This window comes from Biomphalaria glabrata, chromosome 7, assembly GCF_947242115.1.
Source record: "Biomphalaria glabrata chromosome 7, xgBioGlab47.1, whole genome shotgun sequence".
NCBI classification, from domain to species: domain Eukaryota; kingdom Metazoa; phylum Mollusca; class Gastropoda; family Planorbidae; genus Biomphalaria; species Biomphalaria glabrata.
The window spans coordinates 19094200-19109030 of NC_074717.1; the positions used below are offsets into that span (position 1 = coordinate 19094200).

At 36.0% G+C, this 14831-nt stretch overlaps 1 protein-coding gene across 2 annotated transcripts in view; it reads right to left on the bottom strand.

Annotated features, from left to right (window-relative positions):
- Positions 1-2104: 2104 nt before the first annotated feature.
- LOC106058717 (uncharacterized) overlaps positions 2105-14831 on the bottom strand; it is a 59734-nt gene continuing 47007 nt past the window's right edge. The window contains exons 13-19 of one of the 2 annotated variants that reach the window (XM_056036222.1): positions 13464-13635; positions 11689-11822; positions 9984-10184; positions 7647-7829; positions 6960-7077; positions 6403-6557; positions 2105-4101 (exon numbers count right to left, since the gene is read on the bottom strand). In XM_056036222.1, the coding sequence (XP_055892197.1) occupies positions 3990-4101; positions 6403-6557; positions 6960-7077; positions 7647-7829; positions 9984-10184; positions 11689-11822; positions 13464-13635 (1075 nt within the window). In that variant the 3' untranslated portion in view covers positions 2105-3989. Of the gene's footprint in view, positions 4102-6402; positions 6558-6959; positions 7078-7646; positions 7835-9983; positions 10185-11688; positions 11823-13463; positions 13636-14831 lie in introns of those variants that run through there. The other variant, XM_056036224.1, reaches the window with a different exon arrangement.

The window sequence follows — 14831 nt, forward strand, 5'->3', positions numbered from 1 at the left end:
GATGAAATAAATGGAAAATCGCTTTTTCAATTATGTCATTGATGCACGAGCACTTTTCATCAACAAACAGTAATACAATCATCAATAGACATATTGAGGAAACAGGCTTCATATGGTAATTACGTGTGCTCAGACTTTGCAACCTCCTCCGAATACCGCTAGCTCAGGCCACTTCCATTGCGTCATCAAAAACTATCTGAGGAGCACAGTGACGCAAGAAAGGCTTATCATGGTTTTAATGTCAGTGAAGTCACAAATACTAGAAAGTATCGATGTAGTTGATGTTTTAGATGTCTTTGCTGCACAGAATGCACGACGTGAAGCGATATCAATTGAGATTTGTCACTTGTTCATTATTTAACTAATAAACAACGGTATTATTCATTAAGAGTCTTGATGATTACTTTTTGTGAAGTTTACTGATATACTGAACCAATTTGATTTTGGGCTTATATATGTTTGCGTACATTACCTCATGTCATATTTTGAATGTCAAAATGCAAGGGGCCCCCAAAGAGGTCAATCCCCCCGGGCCCCCAAATCCCTAGTTACGCCCCTGTATTAGATAATAAAATATTGGTAATTAATTATTTTGTTTGGTATGGAAGAAAAGAAATAATTTGTATTTCAAAGATGTTGTGGTATAAGTTGAATTAGTTCCCTTGAGAAGGCTGGAACCTAAGTTCGAATTCAAGTCGTAGAACTTTTTGTTTTAATGCTTTTCAAAAGCGATCACAGTAACCTTAACTCAGCTACCCCCCTCACAGTAACCTTAACTCAGCTACCCCCCTCACAGTAACCTTAACTCAGCTACCCCCCTCACAGTAACCTTAACTCAGCTACCCCCCTCACGGTAACCTTAACTCAGCTACCCCCCTCACGGTAACCTTAACTCAGCTACCCCCCTCACGGTAACCTTAACTCAGCTACCCCCCTCACAGTAACCTTAACTCAGCTACCCCCCTCACAGTAACCTTAAATCAGCTACCCCCCTCACAGTAACCTTAACTCAGCTACCCCCCTCACGGTAACCTTAACTCAGCTACCCCCCTCACAGTAACCTTAACTCAGCTACCCCCCTCACAGTAACCTTAACTCAGCTACCCCCCTCACGGTAACCTTAACTCAGCTACCCCCCTCACAGTAACCTTAACTCAGCTACCCCCCTCACAGTAACCTTAACTCAGCTACCCCCCTCACGGTAACCTTAACTCAGCTACCCCCCTCACGGTAACCTTAACTCAGCTACCCCCCTCACGGTAACCTTAACTCAGCTACCCCCCTCACAGTAACCTTAACTCAGCTACCCCGCTCACGGTAACCTTAACTCAGCTACCCCCCTCCCGGTAACCTTAACTCAGCTACCCCCCTCACAGTAACCTTAACTCAGCTACCCCCCTCCCGGTAACCTTAACTCAGCTACCCCCCTCACAGTAACCTTAACTCAGCTACCCCCCTCACAGTAACCTTAACTCAGCTACCCCCCTCACAGTAACCTTAACTCAGCTACCCCCCTCACAGTAACCTTAACTCAGCTACCCCCCTCCCGGTAACCTTAACTCAGCTACCCCCCTCCCCCCTTTCCCAACTGGTCCAGACAAGTGACAGGATCATAACGCATTGAGAAAACTAAAAGCATAAAATTGCGCTAAAATAACATTTGGTAAATATATTTTTTAACCGCACACATTTATTCACATGACTAACCCAAACGAGTTTCTACAATTACACTTACTATAAGCTTTGATTGTTTTTTTTTAGGTATATATTCAAAAGTTATTTTATTTCTTGGTTTAGTAGTGGAGCGGATGTAGTAAATATTCAAATAAGCTGGTCTGCATTGAGCATTGCTGTATTTGTCTTGGGTAGAAACAGTTAAGTCTTTGCTTTCGAACAAATCACTGACAGAAGTAATGAGATTAATACATTAGAAATGTATGTCCTTCTCTTATGGTCCTGGAACGTCCAAATGGGTCCCTTGTGAGCATCAATTCTCTTGTAATCTTGAGACGTACTAATGGTTTCTTGTAATCATCAAGTCTTAAATCTATTTGTTATGATCAAGTTATTTGAAATCGTTAAATGATTTGCCCCTGCACTTTGATCTTTAAGAATTGAGTTTTTTTTTGTTTTTGTTTTTATTAAAAATCGAAACTTTCTTGAAATATTTTTTGGGACATATTTTATTCTTTTCTTGGTTTTTCAATCAAACTTCATACAGGGCATTGCAACGTGTTAGACAGCTGGTACATACAATTGAGCATATACACTCAAGTACATATTTGGACATTTGTATAACTCTTCATGAAACATTTTGAAAACACATACTATTTACATATCAATAACATTTAAGAACCTATCATGTTACATATATCTATATACAATACAAACTGATACACGTGTGGTACACTCGATGGAGTCAGTGTAGTTCTTTCTGCATGTAACTCATATCAATAAATGACATATCAAACTTTGAACTTTGAACCAGGCTCGTAGAGAAGTCAGGGGAGACCAAACAATTGTTTGTAGGTTTTCATAGAGAATTCTTCTGCACGTCACACAAGGATGATTTAAACTGATATTGAAATATCATTTTAAAAAGGTCTCAATCTAAGAGAGTTTGATTCGCTTTTTTATTTGGAATGTGAAACTGACAATGTCATTTAACTGAGAATAAGAAGTATGCCACTTAATGTATCTATATTATAAAGTAGAATGTGAGGGGTATGTATGTATGTATGTATGTATGTATGTATGTATGTATGTTACTTATAGACATCAAAACCGCTTGACCAATCTTGATAAAACTAGGCAGGAATGTTCCTTGGGTACCAACTTAGACCTTAGTGAATGTATTGTAGCCCTAAAACAAATGTAAGACCCTCAAAAAAAAAAAATAAAGTTGTCCGACTCTATTACAGCTATAGTATTTTATGGATCTAGGCCATGTCTACAATGTTGACATGAGAAAAGATAGAAAGGATTTAGACCTAGATCTAATTTTAAGAAATACACTTTGCGCAGATAGTTTTTTACTTTGACACATGAAAAGACAAAAGAAGATCCATTGATTTCATTATATAATAAAATTAACCTTCAATTTTGTGTTTCAAAAGCATTTTTTACATTAATTAGTTCCTTATATCTGTGACTACAGATTTCCTGACGAACATTCTTTCATTAGACAATTCCGTAATGAATCGCGTAATAAATATTAATTCGTTTAATTGTTTACTTTATAATCCCATCCCTAGATCTAAAACTCTAATTCAACTCTAAGATGATAAAACTTCTCTTCGCACAGATAGTTTTATACTTTAACACATAAACATATTAATTAAAGTCCATTCATTTCATATTTTGATCAAATAAACATTCAAATTTGGTTTTCTAAAGCTACATTCATCTACGAAAGCTGCGAAGCCGAGTTAAAGGCCTAGATCTATATTCATTCATGAATCGCGTACTAAAAATTATTTCGTTTTATTGTTACTTTATAATCCCATTCATTTAACAAAGCTATCGCTCTTTTCGTTTTTACTAGATATGAATGTATCGGCTTCGGATAAACCCATTTTCACAAAACTAATTTTATTAATGTGAAAGGATCATTAGCTAAGTTTTACATACATCTAAATCCAATCCACTACATTAGTAAACACAAACTTAGACCCGCAGGCCGCGGGTAATGCCAGGCTAGTGTACTACTAAAAGTGCTATTGAATTTTTTTTTAAATGCACTGTTGCATTTATTTCAACAGTGAGCTATACACTAAACACATTTTTTGTTCTAGAAAAGATTTGTTTAAATGTTAGATAAGTTCATTTGCAAACTACACTTGTTACCAAATCAAAAGCAAACACATCAGTATCAATCCACATGAAGACTCACTGAATTAGGTTGATATATCTGATATGAGAGTCTTTAGTATCTTGGACTATGCATCTAATACTTTGATGAGTTTACTTAAACATTGGAATGCTTAGATCTAGAGTTTTGGGTGTAAAACCCAAGTCAGCAAAAGACATGCCAGGAAGTAAATGTTTTGAAGTTCCACTCGACCACTTGCTACAGATGCTCGGCAGTTGAGTAGATCAAATCTGTTGATACACAAGGTCATCAAATCCACATTTAGATTCACAAAGTCATCTGGGAAATTGCTTTATTTCTTAACTTTCAAAACAAAAAATCATTAACTTTATAAGACAGAAAAGAATCACATAACCTCGTTAAAGGTGGGTCACAGAAACAGATGACCTTTACAGCATCTGCCCCATAGATCACAAGGTCTGAAAGGGGGACTTTAATTTTTTTTTACCCTTGAAAGAAAACATGCTATTCCATGTGTAAGTCTTAACCTAGAAATATATAGGTCTGGATCAAGAATTAAAGTTGGCAGAATATTTTAGATTCTAATGGCTAAAGTAAAGTTCCCCTTTCTGGCCTTGTGGTCTCTAGGACAGATGATGAGTACATACAACGCCGTACTTTATACTTTATAACATAACGTTTTTCTTATATTTTTATTTTTGTATAATTGCAGGCAATAATTCCTGCTGCCGCATCATTCTACTACTGCTGCCTTAGTCTGTTCTTAGTGTGTTGTAAAGCGTGTTTCAGTATTACAGTTTCCAGTTTCGTTGTAGTTGTACATCTAGACTAGTTTATAGTGTTGGGATGCTACTGTAGACTAGTGTAATTTAGTTAGATAGTTAGTTTGGTTGGTTAGTGTTTGTAGCAGCATAGACATTGTAGGTTTGATTAGTTGTTTGGATCTAGTGTACATATATTTTAGTATTAATTTATTTTTGGTTTCATGTAAATAAAGTATCGTTTTGTTGTATTTCTTTTCAATACACGTGTGTTTCTTGCTTTCTTTTAGTTAGCTAGATTTGCTAGTTTAGTTTAGTTGTGCTATCTGGCTGCTTAGGCGACTCTAGCCCCTTGGTCACACACTGAGGTGCACAGATCAAACCCACTCAGTAGCGCTACCATCTGCCTACTGCCTGTAAATAAATTCTAGTTAGCATGAGGCCTAGAGCTGACCTAAAGCCGAGACCTAGAGGCCGTACGCTAACATAATTATATCCAGTGCCATTCATCCAGAGCTGATTTTGTATACTACAAGCACGCCGCGACACAGTTGCCCACTGTAAGACTGAAATGTTTTAAATAAAACGTCGAAATATGGAGTAAATTTCTTAATTCTGAAGGCCCCCCCCCTCTATTTGTGGAGTCCCCTGGACTGGAACTCTTAATCCGTCCTGCCCATCTTAAGTCCGGCCCGGGAGTACATCATCATGAAAGTAGAATGCTTTATAGTTGTAAGTAACAAACGATTAGGTACTTATGACTTTAAATGTCCACAATAGGACTTTATCTTTGACCTTGCACATCAGTCGCGGGACTGCTCATCTAGGCCTACCTTAGATCCATTGTCTACTGAGTACATCTAGAGAGCCCGTATGACCGGAGTCAGCTTTAGAACTAAGAAAATTAAGCAGGTACTAACTCGAGTTGTGAACCTGTGTATATACTTTGTACTGAAACATTGGCTTGCATCTAACAGTCACTAGAATAACAACAACCTTAATATAACCCAGCTTTCTTTAAAATGTGCTTATCTGCTAAATAACCCAGCTTTCTTTAAAATGTATATACCTGCTAAATAGCCCAGCTTTCTTTAAAATGTATATACCTGCTAAATAACCCAGCTTTCTTTAAAATGTACATACCTGCTAAATAACCCAGCTTTCTGTAAAATGTATATACCTGCTAAATAGCCCAGCTTTCTTTAAAATGTACATACCTGCTAAATAACCCAGCTTTCTTTAAAATGTACATACCTGCTAAATAGCCCAGCTTTCTTTAAAATGTACATACCTGCTAAATAACCCAGCTTTCTTTAAAATGTACATACCTGCTAAATAACCCAGCTTTCTTTAAAATGTACATACCTGCTAAATAGCCCAGCTTTCTTTAAAATGTACATACCTGCTAAATAGCCCAGCTTTCTTTAAAATGTACATACCTGCTAAATAACCCAGCTTTCTTTAAAATGTACATACCTGCTAAATAGCCCAGCTTTCTTTAAAATTTACTTATCTGCTAAATAGCCCAGCTTTCTTTAAAATGTATATATCTGCTAAATAACCCAGCTTTCTTTAAAATGTACATACCTGCTAAATAACCCAGCTTTCTTTAAAATGTACATACCTGCTAAATAACCCAGCTTTCTTTAAAATGTGCTTATCTGCTAAATAGCCCAGCTTTCTTTAAAATGTATATACCTGCTAAATAACCCAGCTTTCTTTAAAATGTACATACCTGCTAAATAGCCCAGCTTTCTTTAAAATGTACATACCTGCTAAATAACCCAGCTTTCTTTAAAATGTACATACCTGCTAAATAACCCAGCTTTCTTTTTCTCATATTCTAGTTCCAAAAGAGAGCCCTCAATCCAAAATTTCCCATCACTATGCCAGTACTCGAACCCAAGCCTACAGTTGCAGCGATAGGCACCACGCATAAATGGGAAACCAGCAAGTGGAACACACTGAAACATGAAACAATGTCTAGAAACCAGCAAGTGGAACACACTGAAACATGAAACAATGTCTAGAAACCAGCAAGTGGAACACACTGAAATATGAAATTTGTAATTAGGAAAACATTAACTATCGAATATACATTTCATTTTTGATGAGAAACACATCGTAAATATGCAAATAGAATATTTCTATTGGAACTTTAAGGTTACATTTCAGTTCCATGTAGATAAGAAACTGTTTATATTTTTTGAAATGTAGACTTTCAGAGATAAGATAAGATTATTAGATTAGCTCGTGAAGATGTGTATGTGCATTATAAGACCACAACTACACAAAAAGTTTATTAGACTTGAAAGGTAGACAGAACTTAAATGGGATAAGAATAATGAGACTTCCTTGATACTTACTTTAGTTGAAAAATAGTCACACCTTGCTGTATTTTTAAAGGCGTTCGGAACATTGAAAGACATGGGGCATTGATTGATTTCCAGTAGATTTAATGGTACCTCCACCGTGGTTACACCTCTGTATAAATATGATGAATTAGAATAACAATAGTGTGTTAAGTATTGAGGAAACAGCTCTGATGTAACATATCTAACTTTAAAAGTTACAATGCCATTTAACGGTAAATCTCCAAAAGACTTTATACCTATAAAAACTGAACAGTTTGTTGACCTACTTGAATGAGGCTGTGCTGTGTCATGCGTGTAAATTAAGTGTTAAATAAAAAGTTGTTTATAGTGTAATATTTGAACGGCCATTTCTTTGTGGTTGTTTTTTATTCAAATAACATAGTATATGATCTCTTTTTTGTATATGTTAGGGGAAGGTGTATCTGAAAGCTTCCTGTTATCTTTATGCGCTAGGAATTCGAACTCGAGACCCGCCCACAGTTATTGATGGCGCTATAGTTTTTAGCACCCATTAGACTGTGTACACTTCTGTCTGAGATGCATCCAGTTAAGGGTAACATACTGGGTTGAATAAGAGCCTAATGAATCTGATTTGTTTCGTATATATCGTCCTGTTTTCTCCCTACTAATATGCAATGTACAAATCGAATGAAAGTGAGAAATTTAAGACCATCGTACCTGAACTCTAGCTTCCTTCTGTTGACTCCAAAGAACGGGACGACATACTTCAGTACCCAGGCATTGACGTAGCCATCACATCTGAAGTAAGGTCTGGTCCAGAATCCCAGTTCATAGGTGGCGGCTTTGTACGTCACTGGGAAGTGCTCATGTTTGGCTGTGCTACTACCGTTAGAATCAGACCTGTACTGAGATAAACAAAGTGACTAAAAGAGTTAGTGTTAAAACAATAAGAACTCATAGGATGCCCCTGTGGGTCACATGCAATAATACATTTCCGATTCGAACACATTTAAAGGTTTTAAAGACGATTACAGAGGTGATCTAGAATTCACCTATATGAGAGTTTCATTAACAATGTTGTTGAAAAACAAAAAAGTATCTGTTACGACTGTTATAATATTTTTTCCAGGTTTGAACTCATAAAGCTATTAAAAAAGAACATACCGATTTTTTTTCATCTTCTTGAAAACTAGTATAAAAACTAGAATAAAAACTAGAATAAAAAGGCTGCGGACTCGGAGGAACGTTTAGATTCTAGTGGCCTAGACCATTAACAATAAATCTGTGCGATTAGAAATAGTTTTAACAATTGTTTTTGTTTAGCACTATTTCATGGTTTTAACTTTCTCACTACGTTCTGATCCTATCACTTATCTGGACATGTTGGGAAAATGAGGTGGGGAGAGAAAGGGCTATCCGGGTGAATTTTACTGAAATCGTTTTTTAAAAGCATTAATAAAAAAAAGGGGGTGGGGAAACAACCTGAATTCGAACTCATGACTCAAGCCTCCTCAAGCCGACATTCGAACCATTCTGCTAGTAAGGTGTGTATGTAAATAGAAGATTGTGTAGTTAGCTATTGTTTGTTTCAAACTTATTTAAAAGCGGCTACCTGTAAAGGAGGCTAATTCAACTTATACAAACACTTCAGTCAAGTACAATTTCTTTCACTTGTTCGAGATGCCAAACGAAATAAATTACTAATAGTTTGGTTAGTATTTTTTTTAATTGATTCTTGTTTTGTCAGGTAAAAGAAATAATTGTGCACAAATTTCAACTTGATCCGAGATTGGATTTGGGAGAAATGTATTTGCATTTTTCCAGACAGACAGACAGAGCAAGTTGATTTAATCTTTGTAAAAATAGGACAGCTTGCAGATGACCATAAGTAACCATTGCAATTATGAATATACTAGCATTGACATTGATTTGTTCTCCGGTTATAAATGATTTTTTTTCGGCCGGAACATCGTTTCTTTTTTTGCACAAACACAAACACAAACACATCACGCAGCTTTTTTCTATTTTAGGGAAAAATAAAGAAACTAAGCATTTATTTGTGTGTTAGTCAACATTTGTATTTAGGCTTTATAGAAACTGATACATTTATGGAACAATTCCGAAAATTAAATACTAAGGTTTAAAATAAATCTCGACAGGTCTGGGAAACCAAAAATTTTCGACCTGTATGGTGACATGTATACACTACGTAAGGCAGCAGGGTTTCTGTCCAGGGATTTTATAAGAGAGAATTTAAACCTCTCAAACTCTCACTCAAAGGCTCGATGATGATGATGATGGTAAATATAAATCTTGCGATGTTTCGCGAACTGTCGCATTCCTACTAAGACTATATCAAAACCTTTTCCTGGCGAGCCATTTCGAGATAAAAGGAACATGTGTAAAAAATTTATTCAAATTTGTTCGGCGGTTGCAGAGATATCTTGATAGATGAATAAATCAGTCAGTGAGTGGTATTTCGTAAATACTCAATTGATTTTAATTTATATGGCCTTCTTCATTGGAGAACCGATTATGGATCATCTCATAGAAAGTAGATGAATACCTGGGCATAAGCTTTGATAGCCACTTAGCCAAACATAGGGAAATTAGATGTACACATTATATATTAGATCAGACCCTGCGTTAGCACAATTGCCTTTTTTTTTCGATAGATGATATATGTATTTATTTAAGATAATACGCAGTTGTTTTATCTGTTTATTTGTTGCTTTTAACGACGTAGTTTGAACATTTAAATCTAAAACGATCACTCTGATTAAATTATGTTAGTACAAATTAAGTGAGTTAGCTATAACTGCATAATCTTGTTCATAAATATCTCTAGTTACATTCACTGCAAGTGATGTACAGAGAACAAGACACGATTTCTTGGCTTAAATTGTATTTTTTTTTAAATCAATCGCATAAAATAATTATTACAAATTCTAACCATAGATAGTTTAGAGTTTTAAAAAATTGTCTCTTAAAAATCTGAGACTATCACCCTGTAAGTTTGAGAACCACCGCGAGTAAGACAAAGATCATAATTACCGTAAGTACGCTCTAAGTTTGTAGACCTTGGTGCCCATTGTATTTGTAGAGAATCTGCTCTTGGCCATAGAGAACCAGTCTTGTTCTATGTATTGCTTGCTATAACCAGCTGTATTCACGGCGTAAAATGAACCTTTGTAGCGGAAAGCCTCTGGTCCGAAAAGTTCTCGAAAACTTCGATCTTGATCTTGAAATGTGTACCTTGTACAGAGAACAGATTTGTTAGTGATCGATGTGTATACATGGCATACTGTGTGTGTGTATGTGAATGTGTGTCGTTATATATATCTTGATTGTGTCTACATATTCGACAGGGAACTGTTACTATGAGCTTTAGAGGCCATTTTATACAAAAGAAAAAGTGAAAAAAAAACAACAAAAAAACTTTGATTTGACAATAATAAATATAGAATTATTAAGAGATAAAATATGATAACAAAGATCTATACATATAAAATCAATAATACATGATGGTGCATGGGTTAATACATGATATGCAAGTGGTCGATACAGGATCTACAGAAAACTGGGAATAGGATTAAGACAATTCAGATATTGACGAGGAGGAATGGAAGAACGTGGCTATAGGGTAGAAGTTAAGAGAAAGAGAGAGAGAGAAAAAAAGGAGAGAGAGAGACAGAGAGAAAGAGAGAGAGACAGAAAGAGAGAGAGAGATAGAGAGACAGAGAGAAAGAGAGAAAGAGAGAGACAGATCAGAGAGACATAGAGAAAGGGAGAGAGACAGAGAAAGAAAGAGAGAGAGAAAGGGAGAAAAAGAGAGAGAAAGACAGAGAGAAAGAGAGAGAGAGACAGAGAGAAAGAGAGAGAGAGACAGAAAGAGAGACAGAGAGAAAGAGAGACAGAGACAGAGAGAGACAGAGACAGAGAGACAAAGAGAGACAGAGAGAGAGAGACAGAGAGAAAGAGAGAGACAGATCAGAGAGACAAAGAGAGACAGAGAGAAAGAGACAGAAACAGAGACAGAAAGAGAGAGAGAAAGGGAGAAAAAGAGAGAGAGAGAGACGGAGAGAAAGAGAGAGAGACAGAAAGAGAGAAAGAGAGACAGAGAGAGACAGAGACAGAGAGACAAAGAGAGACAGAGAGAGAGAGACAGAGAGAAAGAGAGTGAGACAGAAAGAGAGAAAGAGAGAGACAGACAGAGAGAAAGAGAGAGACATAAAGAGACAGAGAGAGACAGATACAGAAGACAAAGAGAGACAGAGAGAGACGAAGAGAGACAGAGAGACAGAGAGAGAGAGAGAGAGACAGAGAGACAGAGAAATAGAAAGGACAGAAAGAAGTAGAAGGAGGAACAGAAAGTTGCGTGAGGGCGGGTACAATTCGTTATTGAAGGACTCAACACTGACCTACGACGTCACAGCCTATGGGCAGTTTAGACCAATAGCTTATTGCCACTTCGTACAGACCTTGTGACGTCTAATCTACCCACACGTTGTGACATTGCAGGTCAGTTTTCAGACCCTCTCTAATGATTGGTCTCGGTACAGGGGAGAGATAAAGGCAGAGGGTTGAGATTGAGAACTGAGGAAGAGAGAAACTTTAGAGGGAGGTGAGCTAGCGAGAAAGAAAGAGAAAGCGAGAGTGGACACATATAACAACAGGCTTTTTAGGATGACAAATACAACAGAGCTACTTGAGAGCAAACAATTTTCACGTAGGTCAAATTAATGAAGTTGAGTTTTACCTGTCAAAGAAAATACCTGATGAGTAAATTTTGTAGTTGCCCATAACATTAGCCAGAACCTCTGCAAACATCTGATCAATATGCAAGATTCCTCCACCTCTCAGATTACCGAAATTTTCATCAGGCATGACGTTCTGTCAAGTAGAGTATTGCGTCATGATTTGTGTAACATAAAGTAGAGTATTGCGTCATGTATTATGTAACACAAAGTAGAGTATTGCGTCATGATTTGTGTAACATAAAGTAGAGTATTGCATCATGTATTATGTAACATAAAGTAGAGTATTGCGTCATGTATTATATAACATAAAGTAGAGTTTTGCGTCATGTATTGTGTAACATAAAGTAGAGTATTGCGTCATGTATTATGTAACATAAAGTAGAGTATTGCGTCATGTATTATATAACATAAAGTAGAGTTTTGCGTCATGTATTGTGTAACATAAAGTAGAGTATTGCGTCATGTATTATGTAACATTAAGTAGAGTATTGCGTCATGTATTGTGTAACATAAAGTAGAGTATTGCGTCATGTATTATGTAACATAAAGTAGAGTATTGCGTCATGTATTATGTAACATAAAGTAGAGTATTGCGTCATGTATTGTGTAACATAAAGTAGAGTATTGCGTCATGATTTGTGTAACATAAAGTAGAGTATTGCATCATGTATTATGTAACATAAAGTAGAGTATTGCGTCATGTATTATATAACATAAAGTAGAGTTTTGCGTCATGTATTGTGTAACATAAAGTAGAGTATTGCGTCATGTATTATGTAACATTAAGTAGAGTATTGCGTCATGTATTGTGTAACATAAAGTAGAGTATTGCGTCATGTATTGTGTAACATAAAGTAGAGTATTGCGTCATGATTTGTGTAACATAAAGTAGAGTATTGCGTCATGTATTATGTAACATTAAGTAGAGTATTGCGTCATGTATTGTGTAACATAAAGTAGAGTATTGCGTCATGTATTATGTAACATGAAAGTAGAGTATTGCGTCATGTATTGTGTAACATAAAGTAGAGTATTGCGTCATGTTTTGTGTAGCATAAAGTAGAGTATTGCGTCATGTATTATGTAACATAAAGTAGAGTATTGCGTCATGTATTATGTAACATAAAGTAGAGTATTGCGTCATGTATTATGTAACATAAAGTAGAGTATTGCGTCATGTATTATGTAACATGAAAGTAGAGTATTGCGTCATGTATTGTGTAACATAAAGTAGAGTATTGCATCATGATTTATGTAACATGAAAGTAGAGTATTGCGTCATGTATTGTGTAACATAAAGTAGAGTATTGCGTCATGTATTATGTAACATAAAGTAGAGTATTGCGTCATGTATTGTGTAACATAAAGTAGAGTATTGCGTCATGTATTGTGTAACATAAAGTAGAGTATTGCGTCATGTATTGTGTAACATAAAGTAGAGTATTGTGTCATGTATTATGTAACATGAAAGTAGAATATTCCCATCTAATACGTAAGATGAAAGTAGAATATTGTCATGTATGAAACATGAAAGTAGACTATTACATCATGTAACCTGTAACATGAAAGTTGATAAATGATTCATGTATTCTGTGACAACAAAATAGTGTATAATGAATGATGAAACTGGGATGTCTTTATCATTATTTTATAAACATACAGCAAGGTAAAAGTGAAAACACTCAATGACCATTTCGTATTTGTCTAACATCATGTTAAGTAGAAGAGTGTCTTGAGTGTTTACAAGACAAGTTGGCTATTGACACAGGCCTACCTGTAAGTACATGGACAAGAAGTGGGCGAGTCTCAGAGCTGTCCTGCCCTCTGACTCAAACTGGCTGCTGGCACCATAAGCTACATCACCTGGTAGGTCCAAGCGATGATTTGGTAAACTGTGACAGTTGTCAGGTGTTACACTGGACTTTTGGCGTAAGAGACGCAGCATCCTGAGAATAGTTTGTATACCCTCAGATAAAAAAGAAGAATGGAAGAGAGAGAAAGAGAGAGAGAGAGAGAGAGAGAGAATGAAAGAAAGCCCAAGCAAGAGTGAGAGAGAAATAAAGTGAAAGAGAGAGAAAGTAAAAGATACAGAACATGTGAAAAAGAAAGGTGTATTTAAAGAGAGATAGAAAGAGTGACAACTAGAGAGTCAAGTAAAATAGAGACAGGTGGAAAAGGAGACCGACATTGTGAATGTGAACCAAAGGAATTAGAAGCCCGACTATTGGGTTTGTTTCACTAGTTCAATGTTTGGAATGCTCCAAGCGTTCTGGTCACATTTAATGGACCTCTTCATTGCTAGTTTTGATCTAAAGTGGCAGCCATCTTCAGTAAAACGATGTAAGTCAGGCTCTCTAGTAAAGATCAAGATCTAATTCATTCAAAATCTAGATATGAACCCTATCTCTAGAATAAAAAAAAATTAATATAGAATATAATTTAAAAAATGGAAATGAAAAAATAATTCAGTCTCAGTTCTCAACAGCCAACTTGTGAAATTATTTTTTCCTAGGTACGCGAGTTGATCTAGACTAGAGTTTAGATCTAGATTATACCAAAATAGATGTTTACAGTCTAGATCTGATATATTTCTGGATCCTGAATCTAGATCTAAAATTCTAAATCTAGGCACGTTCTGTATAAAGCAGTGATACCCAAACGACGGCCCCAGGGCCACATTCGGCCCGCGACGTGGTTCCATCCGACACAGAGAGTAGAACCCCACCCCCTTTTTTTTGTATTCCAAAAAAATAATGTTGAAAAATAAATCTTACCTAGAGTCGGCCCCTCTGATGAATTGGCACCATGAGATGTGTACGCTTATGAAATAAGAAAGTTGAAGAAACTACATGTGGAATCTACCAGGAAATGTGAAGAGATCTTTTTTTTTTTTTGTGGAACATGACACTAAGCCAACATATTTGATTTGTAAAGAAAGTGTGGCTGTTTTTTCTTTTAAAACAACATGTGAACTGAATTATAAAACAAATATGACGCATTCTTGGTTTGACCAGCGAATAAAAACGATTTTTAAACAATCCTTAGACATTGATCTTATCTCATCTTATATAATACGATCAATGGGACTATTTACCAATAAACAGACAAGAAAATGAGTCGGTGACGATCTAGCTATAATTTT